This window comes from Daktulosphaira vitifoliae, unplaced genomic scaffold, assembly GCF_025091365.1.
Source record: "Daktulosphaira vitifoliae isolate Bord-2020 unplaced genomic scaffold, ASM2509136v1 Scaffold_1, whole genome shotgun sequence".
Lineage (NCBI taxonomy): Eukaryota > Metazoa > Arthropoda > Insecta > Hemiptera > Phylloxeridae > Daktulosphaira > Daktulosphaira vitifoliae.
Window position 1 is genome coordinate 76578370 of NW_026099572.1, and position 17217 is coordinate 76595586.

At 23.1% G+C, this 17217-nt stretch overlaps 4 protein-coding genes across 6 annotated transcripts in view; 3 read left to right on the forward strand and 1 right to left on the reverse strand.

Moving 5' to 3' along the window:
- LOC126909653 (general odorant-binding protein 19a) overlaps window positions 1-4945 on the forward strand; it is an 8168-nt gene extending 3223 nt beyond the window's left edge. Inside the window, exons 5-7 of one of the 3 annotated variants that reach the window (XM_050692096.1) lie at window positions 1167-1281; window positions 1702-1766; window positions 4821-4945. In XM_050692096.1, coding sequence (XP_050548053.1) covers window positions 1167-1281; window positions 1702-1766; window positions 4821-4844 — 204 coding nt within the window. In that variant the 3' untranslated portion in view covers window positions 4845-4945. Of the gene's footprint in view, window positions 1-1166; window positions 1282-1701; window positions 1767-3658; window positions 3774-4193; window positions 4259-4820 lie in introns of all 3 variants that reach the window. The other 2 variants (XM_050692101.1, XM_050692105.1) reach the window with 2 other exon arrangements.
- A 2481-nt stretch (window positions 4946-7426) lies between these two features.
- LOC126909684 (uncharacterized) lies at window positions 7427-11021 on the forward strand. The gene is made up of 7 exons (XM_050692119.1): window positions 7427-7553; window positions 7664-7721; window positions 9133-9185; window positions 9432-9467; window positions 9546-9660; window positions 10588-10670; window positions 10732-11021. The coding sequence occupies exons 1-7, from the start codon at window positions 7485-7487 to the stop codon at window positions 10744-10746; spliced, it is 429 nt and encodes a 142-aa protein (XP_050548076.1). The 5' UTR covers window positions 7427-7484; the 3' UTR covers window positions 10747-11021.
- Window positions 11022-11169: 148 nt separating this feature from the next.
- Window positions 11170-16504, forward strand: LOC126909674 (uncharacterized). Its single transcript, XM_050692111.1, has 7 exons — window positions 11170-11326; window positions 11891-11963; window positions 14685-14737; window positions 14804-14839; window positions 14975-15092; window positions 16119-16189; window positions 16314-16504. Exons 1-7 carry the CDS (start codon window positions 11276-11278, stop codon window positions 16350-16352), a joined length of 441 nt encoding a protein of 146 aa, XP_050548068.1. The 5' UTR covers window positions 11170-11275; the 3' UTR covers window positions 16353-16504.
- Window positions 13250-14070, reverse strand: LOC126909705 (uncharacterized). Its single transcript, XM_050692139.1, has 2 exons — window positions 13786-14070; window positions 13250-13704 (listed from the first exon to the last, which is right to left on the reverse strand). Exons 1-2 carry the CDS (start codon window positions 13823-13825, stop codon window positions 13418-13420), a joined length of 327 nt encoding a protein of 108 aa, XP_050548096.1. The 5' UTR covers window positions 13826-14070; the 3' UTR covers window positions 13250-13417.
- Window positions 16505-17217: the final 713 nt, after the last annotated feature.

The window sequence follows — 17217 nt, forward strand, 5'->3', positions numbered from 1 at the left end:
TTTTTTTTTGTGTCTGTTACCACTTTTTCTCAGCTCTCACCGAACCGATTTCTTTCAATGATACGTCAAAAGATCACAAATCGTATCTAGTCGAAGACATTACCCTCAAAAATTGAAAAAATTTCCCTCGTTCCCCGTAAATGGGGGAAACCTCCAAAAAAATTACAAATTTAAAAATCGCTAATTTTCGAAATTTTTTCAATTTTTTTACTAAAAACTGACATAACTTTTTAAAAAATGAATATATCAATATAATTTTTTTTGATATAGATATATAATGTTCTTACCTATCATTTGGTATATATTTTTTATAAATCTGACCCTTTACCTGCCCACAGGAGGGGATTTAAAATGACAACTTTTTCACAAAAAATTAATTTTTTCAACTTAACTTTTGAAAGTGTTCCGGAAAGTCTGACACTTTTATATATATCTTAAATTAAAGCTAATATAATGTACTTTATTATTGAAAAAAAAAATTTCGGACTTTATTTTGTCTTCATGGTGAAAATGACTACCGAATGCTATTTTTGTGTGAAAATACTCAATTTTATTTTTTACATTTTACATTAATACAATTTTTATGAGAAATAATATTTATATCCCTCTTTTATTCGACATACTTTATCCTAATCAGGATATAAATAAAGAAATAGCAGATCATGTAGCTTTTGGAATAATCAACCAATTTTTTAAATCTAAACACTCTCTAAAGATTTGCATCGAAGCGTTTTTTATGATAGTGATTTTAATCACTGTCAGATATCATTATACTTGACCCAACTATACACGTCACCACTGTGCCGCGACCCCCCCGTGCTGGGTTTTATTAAATTTTTTTTTTTTTGAGAGTTTTTTTTTTATGCTAAACAAGATAAATAAAAAATAAAACTGGGTTATTATTTGAAAAACTAAAGTTGATATTGATTTGAAAGTTAAGAAATGAAGATGGAATCTTTATTTTTCTTATCAAGAAGCTCAATAAATTTATAACAAATAAAATAATTACATATATGATAACACTAATATTTTTATAGAAAATTCGTGAGAAATAGTTAGTCAATCACCTTGTATAATATGACGTATAATTTTATTATAATTATGTTATTAATGTTTTAAAAAATTGAATATATTTTTAATATATTATATATTATTAATACATTCAGGTTTCACCAAGAGGAACTATTGAAAAAAAAATATTGAAAGAAAAATTGACAATGTTATTACCACCAGCTGTACTTGATATATATTTTCCAGTTTTTGAAGAATGTGCAGATAAAGGTTAGCTTAACTAATACAGTTAAAAATATTGATTTCATCGAAAATCAGTCTGATATCCGATTTTTTTAATTAATTAATATTTACCAAACATAATAATATTAAATGCGATCATCATATTATGATATGTTTAATGATAAATGCATGAAATCAATTTTTATTTCTTCAACAAGAGTGCGTGAGCTGTACTATAATATAATTGATAATGCGCTTTATGATACTTTTATCGAATGTTCGTCAATGAAGATGCATTTATCAAATGCTTAATCAAATAAATAATTGCAAATCAAAGATAATTTCTATATAATTGAACAATTGAAAGCGTTAGAACAAAACGACTAATGTCCACTTTTAAGAACTTTTTGGGAAATTCAAAAACTATATAATTAAAAGTCATATTTACTTTTACATATTATAATTTAGATTTTGGTGAACTATGTGAAAATGCATTCGAATATATAAAATGTGCACAAAGAGTAAACCCAAAAGTATGTAATTATAATTTGTTTTTATTTAATATAAATATTGAATGGTAATGTTTATTCGTATATACCCATAGACGTATTATTGTCTATGTCAAAATATATAGTACCTTTTATTATTTAAATATAACAAGATTTTTGAAGTATAAAAATTTCAAATGATAGCGTATTGGATTATACATACAGAATGAGTCACCTACTATGTCTCACGTAATATCTTCTAAAGTATAATATAAGAAATAATTTTTTTTTTTAGAAGAGAATACTACCTATTTAAATTAATGAGAAAAAAAATATAATTTTTAGCTAGTTTAACTCATTTACAAATAAGACGATAATTGTAACTGAGAAATTTTGTATATTACTTATTAGAGTTTTAGAATGCTTGGAAGTAATTTCTTATTCTGATTTACTTTGAGGTTTGATTTAAAAGTATACATCTATGGGTGGTCGAATATTTTTATTTATTTATTTTTAGCTTCGATGCGAAGCTGAGAAGGTATTAATTTTACCATGATGTGTTTATTTTTTTTTTTATTTTTTTTTTTTTTTTTTTTGTGTCTGTCACTACTTTTTCTCAGCTCTCACTGGACCGATTTCTTTTAACAATACGTCAAAAGATCACAAATTGTATCTAGTTGAAGACATTACCCTTAAAAATTTAAAAATTTTCCCTCGTTCCCCGCAAATGGGGGAAATATCCAAAAAAATTACAAATTTAAAAATCGACAAATTTTGTCATTTTTTTCACTTTTTTTTCTTAAAACTTCCATAACTTTTTCAAAAATCAACAAATCAACATAATTTTTTTTTAAACTAAAACCTTAGATATTTTCCTTTCATTTGATATAATTTTTTTGAAAATTTAACACTTAACCTGCTCATGGGGGGGGATTTAAAATTGCAACTTTTTTACAAAAACTAACTTTTTCAACTTAATTTTTGAAAATGTTCCGGAAATACTGCGTCCTTTAAACATATATCAAATTAAAGCTTATTTTATGTACTATAAAATGAAAAAAAAAAATTTGTCCCGACACTTTATCTTCTNACCCTTTACCTGCCCACAGGAGGGGATTTAAAATGACAACTTTTTCACAAAAAATTAATTTTTTCAACTTAACTTTTGAAAGTGTTCCGGAAAGTCTGACACTTTTATATATATCTTAAATTAAAGCTAATATAATGTACTTTATTATTGAAAAAAAAAATTTCGGACTTTATTTTGTCTTCATGGTGAAAATGACTACCGAATGCTATTTTTGTGTGAAAATACTCAATTTTATTTTTTACATTTTACATTAATACAATTTTTATGAGAAATAATATTTATATCCCTCTTTTATTCGACATACTTTATCCTAATCAGGATATAAATAAAGAAATAGCAGATCATGTAGCTTTTGGAATAATCAACCAATTTTTTAAATCTAAACACTCTCTAAAGATTTGCATCGAAGCGTTTTTTATGATAGTGATTTTAATCACTGTCAGATATCATTATACTTGACCCAACTATACACGTCACCACTGTGCCGCGACCCCCCCGTGCTGGGTTTTATTAAATTTTTTTTTTTTTGAGAGTTTTTTTTTTATGCTAAACAAGATAAATAAAAAATAAAACTGGGTTATTATTTGAAAAACTAAAGTTGATATTGATTTGAAAGTTAAGAAATGAAGATGGAATCTTTATTTTTCTTATCAAGAAGCTCAATAAATTTATAACAAATAAAATAATTACATATATGATAACACTAATATTTTTATAGAAAATTCGTGAGAAATAGTTAGTCAATCACCTTGTATAATATGACGTATAATTTTATTATAATTATGTTATTAATGTTTTAAAAAATTGAATATATTTTTAATATATTATATATTATTAATACATTCAGGTTTCACCAAGAGGAACTATTGAAAAAAAAATATTGAAAGAAAAATTGACAATGTTATTACCACCAGCTGTACTTGATATATATTTTTCAGTTTTTGAAGAATGTGCAGATAAAGGTTAGCTTAACTAATACAGTTAAAAATATTGATTTCATCGAAAATCAGTCTGATATCCGATTTTTTTAATTAATTAATATTTACCAAACATAATAATATTAAATGCGATCATCATATTATGATATGTTTAATGATAAATGCATGAAATCAATTTTTATTTCTTCAACAAGAGTGCGTGAGCTGTACTATAATATAATTGATAATGCGCTTTATGATACTTTTATCGAATGTTCGTCAATGAAGATGCATTTATCAAATGCTTAATCAAATAAATAATTGCAAATCAAAGATAATTTCTATATAATTGAACAATTGAAAGCGTTAGAACAAAACGACTAATGTCCACTTTTAAGAACTTTTTGGGAAATTCAAAAACTATATAATTAAAAGTCATATTTACTTTTACATATTATAATTTAGATTTTGGTGAACTATGTGAAAATGCATTCGAATATATAAAATGTGCACAAAGAGTAAACCCAAAAGTATGTAATTATAATTTGTTTTTATTTAATATAAATATTGAATGGTAATGTTTATTCGTATATACCCATAGACGTATTATTGTCTATGTCAAAATATATAGTACCTTTTATTATTTAAATATAACAAGATTTTTGAAGTATAAAAATTTCAAATGATAGCGTATTGGATTATACATACAGAATGAGTCACCTACTATGTCTCACGTAATATCTTCTAAAGTATAATATAAAAAATAATTTTTTTTTTTAGAAGAGAATACTACCTATTTAAATTAATGAGAAAAAAAATATAATTTTTAGCTAGTTTAACTCATTTACAAATAAGACGATAATTGTAACTGAGAAATTTTGTATATTACTTATTAGAGTTTTAGAATGCTTGGAAGTAATTTCTTATTCTGATTTACTTTGAGGTTTGATTTAAAAGTATACATCTATGGGTGGTCGAATATTTTTATTTATTTATTTTTTTAAAATAAGTAATCATTTTCAACCATTCAAAGCAATTATCATACTTTAATTTGATTATTGTATTAAGACATTTATAATTTTTTTTTTTCAGACACTTAACTATTTTCCTGTTTGAGTAATGCTATTATTAGTCGTATTTTGAATAGTATTTTTTATTGTATACTATATTATAATTGATATGTTTATATTATAATATAAAATAAAATAAAACTTTAATATTTTGGTAGTATATTGATTTAGATTTTTAAAACACCCGTATAATATTATACTTACTATTATTATATTTAAATATTATTAGTATTTATTTCTTTTATAGTTTGGTATAGTACAGTATAATACTGTACTTTTCATATTATACATAATATTTCAAAGCAGCATTAGGCTTCCTACTAAATTTTAGTAATTATTTATTTGTATCATACGTTTTTTGATAGTATTTTAATTTAGCGAGTTTTAATTATCTTATAACCTTTTCTACTCAAATCGTATGATAAAATTAAATCGTGGCTTATTTGTGTACAAAGAGAATATAGACAGATTATTAGTACTAAGAAAAGTTGATTAAGGCATCTATTAAAGCTAATTGATAACCAATTATTATAAATGTTATACACGAAAATCTAAAATATTATAATAAGCCGCATAGATTTATTTTTATCTATCTCGAAGCCTCATGTGCATACGATTACTTTTAGAATAATTTGGTCGATTACGTGAACAATGTGTAACAGATTAATTAATGATTAATCTGTGACTTGGAGAAGAATGTAAGATATTCATTGCAAGTAGAAAAAAAACATGGTTACATTTGTGTTCGTATAAAAATGTGTTTTATGCTAAAAAAATTACAAAGAAAGTTTTCAAAACTATATTTTTTAATATACTACAAAATTTAATTTTTATGCATCCATATATGATCAAGATAAACTTTTATAAATAGATTTCTTTTATTTGAAAAATTGGTAATTTTGTAGAATTAAAAGTAGAATCAATAATATCTACCTTGAATGAAGTAAACTATTAGATTATTGACTTTAGAAACGGAGGTTTAAAACATGTAGTAAAGTAAGAATAATTTGGCCAGTCAAATAATAAATAAAAGACTTATGCTTCAATTCAAAATAATTTATCAATATCTCAATTTTATCATTTGTTACAATAATATCTTACAATATTGCACAAAATAATTTTAGGTAATTATTTAAATTATTATTAAAGAATGAACAATTGAGATTTTTACATCTTTTAAAATACTTAATTAAATTATATTTTGATGCTATTGCTATGTATTTAATATCAATTTGTTCACTGAAAAAGTTTCTTTAATTATTATTTAAATATTATTATTATGTTAAAAGCTATAAATTTCTAATGACTAAATTGTTAATAATATTTCATCAATAATTAAGATATTACAGTAGATCTAAATTTAGATATTTTCTACAATATGCCGCAAATAGACGACTCGATTATTTAGTCAACAACTCGGCGCGGTGTTCATTCACTAGTGATGCTATGAGAATAAAAATAAATTGATTACAATTAAATTTTAAGTTCAATCTCTAGTCTAGAACAGAAGCCTCAGCATTTTATAACAGACCTTTCAAATATACCATAACAAAAGTAAGGAAAAAAATATTAACTTTCTAGAAATCAATTTAGACAAAAAAAAAACAAAAATCACCACTGTACTCAAAGATTTATTTAATATTATGTTGGTATTATATTAATAAGTATAAGATTAATTAGAAATCAAATGATGGTGTGGTCGAGTCGGTAACGTGGCAGTGCTTGGCGCTCACTGCCTCGGGTTCGAAACTCTGTAACGGGAAACTTCGTTTGTCGAACGACCTGTTCAGTAGTTGGAGCGCCATCCTCCTCTCTCTGGTGACGGACTAACCAATTCGTCCTGGAGTATAAATGGTTAAGAAAACCTCCTCCTTTGGGAGAGACCGCTATGACCCTTAATCGTGCCGATAAAAGCACTAAAAAAAAAAAAAAATGAAAAATGAAGAATGTTATAAGTTTGACACACATTGATAAAATTGCATTACTGAATGTTTTTTTTCTGTATTTTCAGAAAGGTCCTTTACTAAAATACATTTTAAGGTTATAGTTATGTATTTATCATTTTCAAATAATTTAACAAAGTTAATTTCAGTGATAAGTACTCGGTTGTACTGGATAATACTTTGTACACACTAATTAATGTACAAATTGTTAAGATTTTGTATTTAAAAAATGTATTAATATAATAAAAATGTTAGGTAGTTTCTAAATAAATTTTAAACTACCAATTGTTATTACCATATACTGGATAATAAAATAACATAAATAATACAATTAATGATAAATAAAGTAAACAACAATCAACAATTGTTAGTGTAATATAAGTAATCGTGAATAATATAGAACATTTATAGTCACTAATACAATAGGTCTTTGAAACTTGAAAAAGTGTATTTATTATAAAAAAAAATTTGAACTTTTAGTTTTTAAATATTGATCTTGCATGAGGCTTATCACGTGCTTTTAACAAGCAATTACTAATTGATGCGCTGTCCAAATAAATGTTAGATACATTTCTGGACCAGTTCTTTCCGATAGTTTTAATGATTGTCGATTAGGTAGTCATTTTTGTTTACCTAATTAAAAACGCACAGACAATCGCAGAATCCAAAGTCTGTCCATCAACCATAAATTATACATTAGTATAACTGTTACATTTGAATTGAACAGACCTAGTTAGGTAAAAATGGATTTGGTTAAAGGAAAACAATTATTTTATAGTTTAATTTTGTTGAGTATAACAATTCTTGTTTGTGTAAGTATGATATAGCTATAAAAATAATATAATGATTAAAACATTATATTGTTTAAATGTTTAAGTAAAATTCTTATGTAAGTTTAACGATTATTTCATGATCTGTGTAGGGACGATTTACTCCAGAACAAATCGATTTTTACGGAAAAGAGTGTAATGCAAGCCAAGGTAAGCAAAAATTGTCATTAAGCTGACCTTTTTTTTTTTAATTTAAAATTTTTTGTTGATACTTTTATAAGTATTATAATAAATAAATATAATAATAAAATTTAGTAAATAATACAATTTCAAAAATCATAATTGATCATTGTATAAACTAATTGATAGTTTTAGCATGATTTGTATTAAACAAAATAATTATTACTCAGCCTCAGAATCTTAATAAAAGAGCTTTGAAATATAAAAGTACATTTCATATGAAATATGTCATAGAGTAAAATAGCAAAAATAGGATTAATAGAATGGAATTTTTATAAATATTATATTTATTAAAATTTATTTTAAATATATAAGTTATTAGCATTCAGGGAAAATTTTTCAACTAAAACTTTTGCAAGTTTTACTATTTATGTATACTTTTAAATTGATTTTAAATTGACATAAACTAATTTGAAATTAGTAAGGTACAAAGCCTCTCTCACTTCTAACTGTAAACGTTCATTGAAGTTAGTAGTGGTCAGTCTTATTAAAATACATAGTGAACTTTTTTACTCATTAAGGTATTTTAGTAGGCAAAATTCACTCCACACCTACTTAAACAGTAATTCTAAGATTGCTCCTAGGGATCTGGTTTAAATTTTAGATCTTAAACTTAAACATTTTTATTTGAGTATACAGTTGCTAAAGTATGTACGTCCATATTATTTTTTTTTAATTGTGTTTTTTTTATATAATCAGTATATAAGACTCATTTTAAACGCTATCTTTATATTTTCTACTAAGTGAAAACATTTTTCTGACCTAGATTAACATATTTCAACAATTTTATTCAAGGCTACAAAATGAATAAAAATAACAATTGCAATTTGATCAAGAATTTCAATATTTATAATCCATTTAAACTTAATTATATTATATCAATTTTGATTCCGATTTGGTTTTTGGTTACTACATTTTGTTAAATTTGATTTATTTAGTTATTTGAAGAATATTGACAGTTAAAAATTACATTCAATAAAGATGTCAAAATAAATTACATTCAGTAATTTATTTATTTAAAATTTAAAATTTAAAAACAAAATTTTAAATTTTGTCAATCAATATTAATAAAATGTAGAATTTGATTTATTTTCAATATAATTTTAATTTTGTAAAACAATTGAAATTTATTTAAAATAATTATTACAAGCTATCAGACTTGTAATCAGCTGAGGTATGAAGTCGGGACTTCATGTTTTTTTTTTAAATTACATTAAGTTTACAAGGTTAAGTTTAATAGTGAAGGAAAAATTGTTCATGTAGATTACCCCAAGAAACCTTTTTTTTTAGTTATTAATTTTGAGTTAGAGTATTTATGTAATGATTTAATACTTTAATTTATTTTATCATATTTTTAACACAAAATTTATTATTTTTTTAGAAGACTTACAAATAGCCAAAGAATATAAAGTACCCACTTCGGAATTGGGGAAGGTATATTATAAATATTATAAAATATCAATACTTAAAACAAATATAATTCAGAATTAAATTTGAAGATATCTTCTTATTTGAAAGTTTTGTCTAATTTGTATTAATTTTTATTCTAAAAAATTGTTTTATAATTTTTACATTTTTATCAATTTTAGTATAATTGGAGTGTTTTAAATTTACACTTATAATATCTCACAAATATTAATGTCTAACTATCCAATGATTAATTATGTTGTATTGTTTCAGTGTCTAATGAAGTGTATGATAAGTAAATTAGGAATGGTAATGATTAATTTCTTTGAATTGTTAATTATTTATTAAACCAATTGGTGTTAATGGTTGATTATGATTTATTATTAGTTAAATTCAGATGGAACATATAATAAAACTGGTACTTTTGAAGCATTAAAACAATACTGGCAAGAATGGCCTATTGATAAAGTAGAATTAATTAATAACAAGTGTCATTCAGAAGGTAAATTAATGAATTATTATAATTTTTATAAATGTTATGCGTTAATAAAATGTTTATTATTTCTTTTCATACAATATTACTGTATTTTATATTTTCATACAATGTTATTTTATGAAAAGAATTTACATGAACTCAGCATATTTTAATTTAATAGTTATAATATTATTTTTTTGGGGCAAGTAGACTTATTTTAAAGCTTATTATCGATAAGTTAAATTCTATAGTTAGATTATTAAAAATATTTTTTAGCATCAACACTTATAACAGACATAGAATTTTAAACAATATATGATATAAACTTTGTAAATTGTCAAAACCTTGTTGAAGTATAATGATTAAAAAAGAAAAAACTTAAATCAATAGATGAATTTTATATTATATATTATTGATACAAGTATCTATTTTTTTTTTTTTTTGTATATTAAAATATTTTATAATTATTTTTAATTTCACATATTTTTAGTTTAAAATATTAATGAGATCATTTTTTAAAAAAGATGTATCAATTACAAAATTATTTTTTCATTAAAATATAATTGAATTATTATATTAATATAATATATATTAATAGATATGATAAATAAGAATATTTTTAAAAATATATAAAAGTAACACTAAATTTTGAATTTAACAACTAATAAGCTTTATATTATAAGCCTATAATAAAGTAAACCTATTAAAAACTTCCCCCCAAAAAAAAAAGTTAGACTATTAGCTAGATTTAGTTAATAAAGCTTATAAAATTTTTAACATATGTATATCAAAAGTATTAGATTATTCTGAATTTATATATATTTTTAACTTACGATAAAAGGGTTATGTATGTATTTTATAAATAATTTTTTAACACTTATAGTTCTACATTATATTGTAATATATATTATTTTTTTTTGCTAAAATTGTTAATAATGACAACTTAATTTATAGCTAGCAAAGCATCACCAGATGTAATAGCAACATGTAATTACGCCTTTGAAGTTATGGCATGTATTAATATAGAAGCAAAAACCGTAAGTATTCTTTATTAAAAAAAAATATATATAAATAAAAAAAATCTAATTTTTTTTTTAGCTTGGAGTATTATAATTACAAATGCTATAGAACAAGTTGGAGGATCAATAAAAAAAATGCAATCAAAAGAAGATTTTGTTATGTATTATAAGAATTATTTTTATTAGTAATTTGATCAAGTACTCAAATCCGACTTAAATCATAATTTAATTTTTACGAATTTCACCGATCGTAGAATGTACAGTATTTATTTCGGGTTTTCCAAAGACCTTGACATATTCAATAATCAACAATTATAATTACTGTAATTGTTTTAATATTAAATAAAACACTTTTCATCTAAAATGTGATTTGTCACCGTTTGTATTGTTTTTTTTTTATAAAACCTCCAAATACGATTTCCGCCAGGAAATACAAGAATTTACGGGTATAAGCTTTAATTAACTTTTACTTAGTCGATGTTGGTAAGCATCAAACCATATAAATTGATGAAAATGAACTAGAACGAATTATTATACTGTTGAATTTGTGTTAGTTAATATTATTGTTGATAAAATTTGTCTATTATTTACTACATAAAAGTTTTGAATAATACCAAACTAAGATGTGGAGTAATAAAGTGCTATGTTTCAGTTTGATTGTTGCTGTTACGTTTGTAAGTTATAGAACTAAAAATTATATTTTATATTTCCTGCACTAATTACAACTTGAATTGAGCTGTTTTGTAACATGTTGCATTAAATAATAATAAAATATATATATATATATATATATATATATATACATACATTAATATATAATAATTCTTAAACTACTTCAATATACATTTTTGGTGTTATGTTTTTAATTACTAAAAAATTTTAGTTAAAGTCTAATTTTAATTTTTTTAATTTTTGATCGAAAATTTTTAAATACACGAATTTTTAATACTTAAAATAACTTCACTATTTAATCTAATTGAAATAGAATTTTATACAAAGTCTACACTTATTTTTTACGAAAACTATAACTAATAATTAAATTTCTTACATTGTAGTTTGTTTCAAAGATAAAAATCAATTTGAGATAATTTATGACTAAATTAGTCATTTAAGTGTGTCATATAATTAATTTTTTCAAGTAAAAATATCTTATCGCAATGATGGTCAAAAATATTTACCTGACATTTTTTTTTTTATTAATTAGGTAACATTGAAAATTAGTAAATTTTTGTTTATAGGCAAATGAAAATGCTAAAAATCACGTTGCTTCAATTTATAAAAAATGTCAAGAAGAAGTGAAATTATCAAATGGTAAGCTTAAAGAGTTTGAAAGTACTAAATTAATTATTTCTCTTAAAATATACAGAGTGATTTTATTATAATAACCCACTCAATTACTTACAGAATAAATATAATTTAAACATTTTTTTTTTTGTTTTCTTTAGTTACACATTATTTTTTAATTATTAACTATGTAATACTTTTTACGTTCACCCTTTACACCTGGTAAGAGTGTCAAATTTGTTTTTTTAAATGGGAACACATACTTTAAATTTTAATAAAATGTTTGAGTTTTTAATTTAATAGTGAATAGTATTTGAATTTTTAGTATAACTTTATTTGTTTATTAGATATAAACATTTATAGTTTCAAATTTTTGAGTCAATTAACATATATAATACACAAGGGATTACAAATACAGGTAGCTAATTGGTTTTTTATGATATTGCTATCACAGTAATAGATTGTTTATTATCAATTATGACTATCATTAGATATACTTTCTGTATTATCAGTTAGTGTATTTATAAACTCGCAACAATGTGCCTTAATACCATTAAAAATGATAATGCTATGTACCTGCTAATATCGATGTCATAAAAAAACCAATTAGCTACCTGTATTTGTAATCTCTTGTGTATTATACATGTATATTAACTCAAAAATTTGAAACTTTAAATATTTATATCTAATAAACAAATAAAGTTATACTAAAAATTCAAATACTATTCACTATTAAATTAAAAACTCAAACATTTTATTAAAATTTAAAGTATGTGTTCCCATTTAAAAAAACAAATTTGACACTATTACCAGGTGTAAAGGGTGAACGTAAAAAGTATTACCATAGGCGGACATTTAGTTATATTTTGAGGGGGGCTAACATTTTTTACACAAAGTGACCCGCAGGGGCTTCGCCCCCGCACCCCCAATTAAATAACATAATAATAATGAATAAAAAGTAAATAATTAACATATTATACAATTAAAAATTATATATTAAATACTACTTCAATAATAAATATCTATTTTCATTCGCGAATAAATTTAAAATTTCCTCCACATTAATGTTTTTAGAAATATCTTTTTCAATATATAAAATTGATACATTTGTAAATTTATCTTGCGTCATTGAATTTCTAAGCCAAGTTTTAATTTTTTTCATAGCTGAAAAGCTTCTTTCGCATGTAGCTGAACTTATAGGTAAAGTTAAGGCTACATTAAATAATTTGTACAAANGTTAAAGTTAAGGCTACATTAAATAATTTGTACAAATTCGGGAACGTTGATTTGTTTTCAAATAATATAGATATAATATTCTCGACATTCATATCCGCATCAGGACCAATGGATTGTAAAATAACATTTTTAGCAACTGTCATCTCACAATTAAGACATTCTTTAGATACATCCATTGAAGACTAAATGGGAGTATTAAATAGGTAATAATTAACTATAAACAGACAAAGTATTAGATATTTAAACTAATAAGAGTAACTTACATGATAATGATCAATAAAATGATAACTTTCCTTGAAGTTTAAATTAAGAAAAAAATCAACTGATGAAGCCATAGTTAAACTTTCTTGCGAAAACCTTTTCTTTAAATTTTCAACTATAGCATCTATAATTGGAAAAAAAGCTGAAGTTCTAAAATGATCTTCGACACTAATTTTTTTTATATTTTCATTGGATTTATATTGATCACTAGTAGGAGTAGAGACAACAAAATTTTTCAAAGAATTGGGTTGCAATCTTTTTCTTTTTGAATCTAAATTATGACAATAAAAATAAATAAATATAGAAATTAAATAAACATTATCTGTTTATATCATCTCTTTATATTATCTACCTTGAGATGAAATTTCAATATCTAAATTATGTTCATTCATAAATAGTAATATTTCATTCCAAATTTCAGTAAAACATGGTGAAGTTCTCAAAAAGTACTAAACACAATATCATTATTAAACAAATATTACTAGTAAACTACTATTAAATTTAACAGATAGTAAAATGTAACCACAATTCCACATCAGACATATTTTTATAAAAAAAAAACAATAAAATTTAATATTTTGTAAACAGAATTGTGGATAATTTAGAAAGATTTTTTAAGAGGGCTTCTAAAATTTCAGGGGGGGCTAAGCCCCCCCCAATGTCCGCCTATGAGTATTACATAGTTAATAATTAAAAAATAATGTGTAACTAAAGAAAACAAAAAAAAATGTTTAAATTATATTTATTCTGTAAGTAATTGAGTGGGTTATTATAATAAAATCACCCTGTATATATATCTACGGATATTCGAAAAGTGAAGAAAAAGGTTTTTGTTGTTCGTAAAGTTGACCTAATTCCTTAGATCAATTGATCTATTTAACACTATTCGTCTAATATGTGGTTAGCTAATTTAAAGAATCGAGCAATTAAGAATTTTTTAAAGTCAACATTTTATTAATAATAAAATTTATCTCCAAAAATCTAAAAGAGTTATGTAATTAAAATTCTTTTTGATATTTCTTATCACATTTAAATATCATCAGCTTTAATAGTTAGAAGTAAGGTCAATTAAATAATAAAATTTTCCAATTTAAAATACTAGAGAGTAAAAATTTTAAGTAATATCAATGATTCTTATTCATAAGGTAAAGTTCAGTATTAGGACAGTCAACTCATATTCATATTACTTAGAATATTACTATCGTTAGAATTTTATGAACCTTAGGATATTAATTTAAATTTGATTTTTAGAGGAAATGCAAGGATTTCGATCAATGGGAATACCAAAATCTCAAAACGAAAAAGTGAGTAATTAGAATGTAAATAAAATATCGTATGTTATATAATAAAATTTTTGAAATTTTGTTTAGTGCATGATGGGTTGCTTAATGAAAGAAGTAAACGTGGTAAGTAAAAATTAATTATAAAACTAGTATTGCTATAGTATTACAATTTTTTAGTTAAAAGGATCAGCATATATGACTGATAGTAATAATATATTTAATGGTATTAAGATAATATAATAATATTATATTTGTTAGATTAACAATAAAAAATTCTCCATCGAGGGGGCATCAAAAATAGCGGAAAAGTATTACGGATCAAATCAACAATTGATGCAAAAAGCAAGAGGTATAATTGAAACCTGTGCTAAGAAATGTGAGTAATTCTGAAATTAACAATTTAATTTCTACTTATAAAACCAGTTATAACTACTATTTCTATTCATATCAAATAAAATTATGTATATCTTGAAAACAAAAAAAGGAATATAATTTATTTTATTTGAGTATGTGAGTTTAAAATTTTGTCATGACAATACTAATATCATTTTTTTTATTTATTTTTTTCAAAATTTCTAGTTTTTTTTTATTGTGATTATGATCTAGTATGCATCATAAATAATTAATAAGAATGCATAAAATAAACTTTAGATACAATATAATTAGGACATTTTGTAATATTCTTTATAGATTACAAAAATTATTAATAAGTAAAAATTTCATATTCTAACATATAATTATTATTAATAGATGAGATCAGGGGCGGACTTAGGTATGTGGTGGCCCCTGGCCGGAATGCATTGTGGGGGCCCCTTATACATAAACAAGGAAATATATTTTTTTACTTATTAAATAACAATTATCATATTTGTGATACCAATGTATACCAAATTTGTGAGGGCCCTTGGGCTGCAGCCCACTCAGCCCTCCCCTAAATCCGGCCCTGGATGAGATCATAATCTTAAACATCAAATCATTATTATTTTGTTCTTATGATAATACATTTTTAAATTGAGAAATAAAAAGAATAATATAATATTTTTACTTATTTTTTTATTTACTATTCATTTATTTTCTCATATAGATTCTTGATTTTTTCTTAATCTTTGTATGCTTTTCGAAACAGGTTTTTATATTGTATTACACACTTAGCAAACAACTGAAGTGTAATTAATAATAAATTAAATAAATAAATAAAAAATAATAAATAGTAAACCACTCTGAATAGATATAAATTACAAGGGAGTAGTTTTTACAATTTAATTTATTTACATATTATTGCCTTTATAGTATATATATATAATTCAACAAAATTATACAATATTTTAATTAATCTAAATTTACTTGATATTCAAATACTATTTATGAACATTTTATAAACGTTATAAACATTGGTTTTTAGCGGAATCGGCTAGTGATGAATGTTCAGTCGCTGGTATCGTAACTACATGCATTGTAGAAGAAGCTGCTAGAGTGAGTATTTTTGAACTCATTTTTTAATTTTCATTCATCCTTTCTTTTTAGAATGAAAAAGCTTAATAATTTAAAGTATTTCTTTGACGTATTTAATTTAATATATTTACATTTACTTTTTTAGGCAGGACTAAGCGGTGGACCAGGAAATAGTTCAACATAAATTATTTTAAGAGTTGTTAAAAGTATATAAATGAGTGTAAATGTGAAATTGAATTTCTTTATGGCTATTATAAATATTTATAAAATATTCTTGTTTTATTCCTTGTAGTTAATTTTGTATGTTTAATAAAGACAAAATTTGACTTTAAAGTATGAATTACTTTTTTAAATGAATTAGAAATTATTTAATTATATTGTGATGTTATATTCTTTCAAAAGATTTAATAAAACAAAAATTTTAAAAATACGTTTGAACACTATTCTATTTTATATGTGTCGGATACAGTGCGTTCTTAAGGAGTGAAACTCCTTGAATAGCGAACTTTAAGAGGCATATTCAGGGCCGCATTTAGGAATTGTGCAGCCCGGGATGTCAATTCTGATACCTGCAATAACTATTTTTTTTTTTCACTCATTTAAAAATGTTTCCATTTTTAGTACAAAAAAAAAAAAAGTTTTTTAACTCTATAATTTATATCTTAGTGTCACCTGGAGTAATTGGACCTAAAACCCCTCTAAATATCTAAAGAGAAAATTACTTTTTCTTTTTTTTTGTCATGACAAAAAACTGAAATTTTTAGTATCTAATAGAAAAACAAAATCAGCATCTAGTTGCTATTCTATTATTAAGTACTGTATACTTATAATAAATACAAAATTGTGTAAGCTATATCATTTTTCAATACCATTATTTTTCCTATTGACAAAAAAATTAAAAATAAACTATGTCTTAGAAAACATTTGTGTTAATATAAATTTCAGACAATCATTTAGGTTAACATTGTAATCTCAATAAGAAACTTAAAACGATGAAAAAAAAAGCTGAAAACGATAATTTATAATTATTTTTTAAATTTTAAAAAAAT

Excerpts from the sequence above, each read along its gene's own strand:
- LOC126909705 (XM_050692139.1), bottom strand. The coding sequence starts at position 13,825 with ATGAATGAACATAATTTAGATATTGAAATTTCATCTCAAG. Across the intron at positions 13,705-13,785 it reads TATTGAAATTTCATCTCAAG|ATTCAAAAAGAAAAAGATTG; the intron begins GTAGATAATATA and ends GTCATAATTTAG.
- LOC126909684 (XM_050692119.1), top strand. The coding sequence starts at position 7,485 with ATGGATTTGGTTAAAGGAAAACAATTATTTTATAGTTTAATTTTGTTG. Across the intron at positions 7,722-9,132 it reads AGAGTGTAATGCAAGCCAAG|AAGACTTACAAATAGCCAAA; the intron begins GTAAGCAAAAAT and ends TTATTTTTTTAG. Across the intron at positions 9,186-9,431 it reads CCACTTCGGAATTGGGGAAG|TGTCTAATGAAGTGTATGAT; the intron begins GTATATTATAAA and ends GTATTGTTTCAG.
- LOC126909674 (XM_050692111.1), top strand. The coding sequence starts at position 11,276 with ATGTGGAGTAATAAAGTGCTATGTTTCAGTTTGATTGTTGCTGTTACG. Across the intron at positions 14,840-14,974 it reads TAATGAAAGAAGTAAACGTG|ATTAACAATAAAAAATTCTC; the intron begins GTAAGTAAAAAT and ends TATATTTGTTAG. Across the intron at positions 16,190-16,313 it reads TTGTAGAAGAAGCTGCTAGA|GCAGGACTAAGCGGTGGACC; the intron begins GTGAGTATTTTT and ends TTACTTTTTTAG.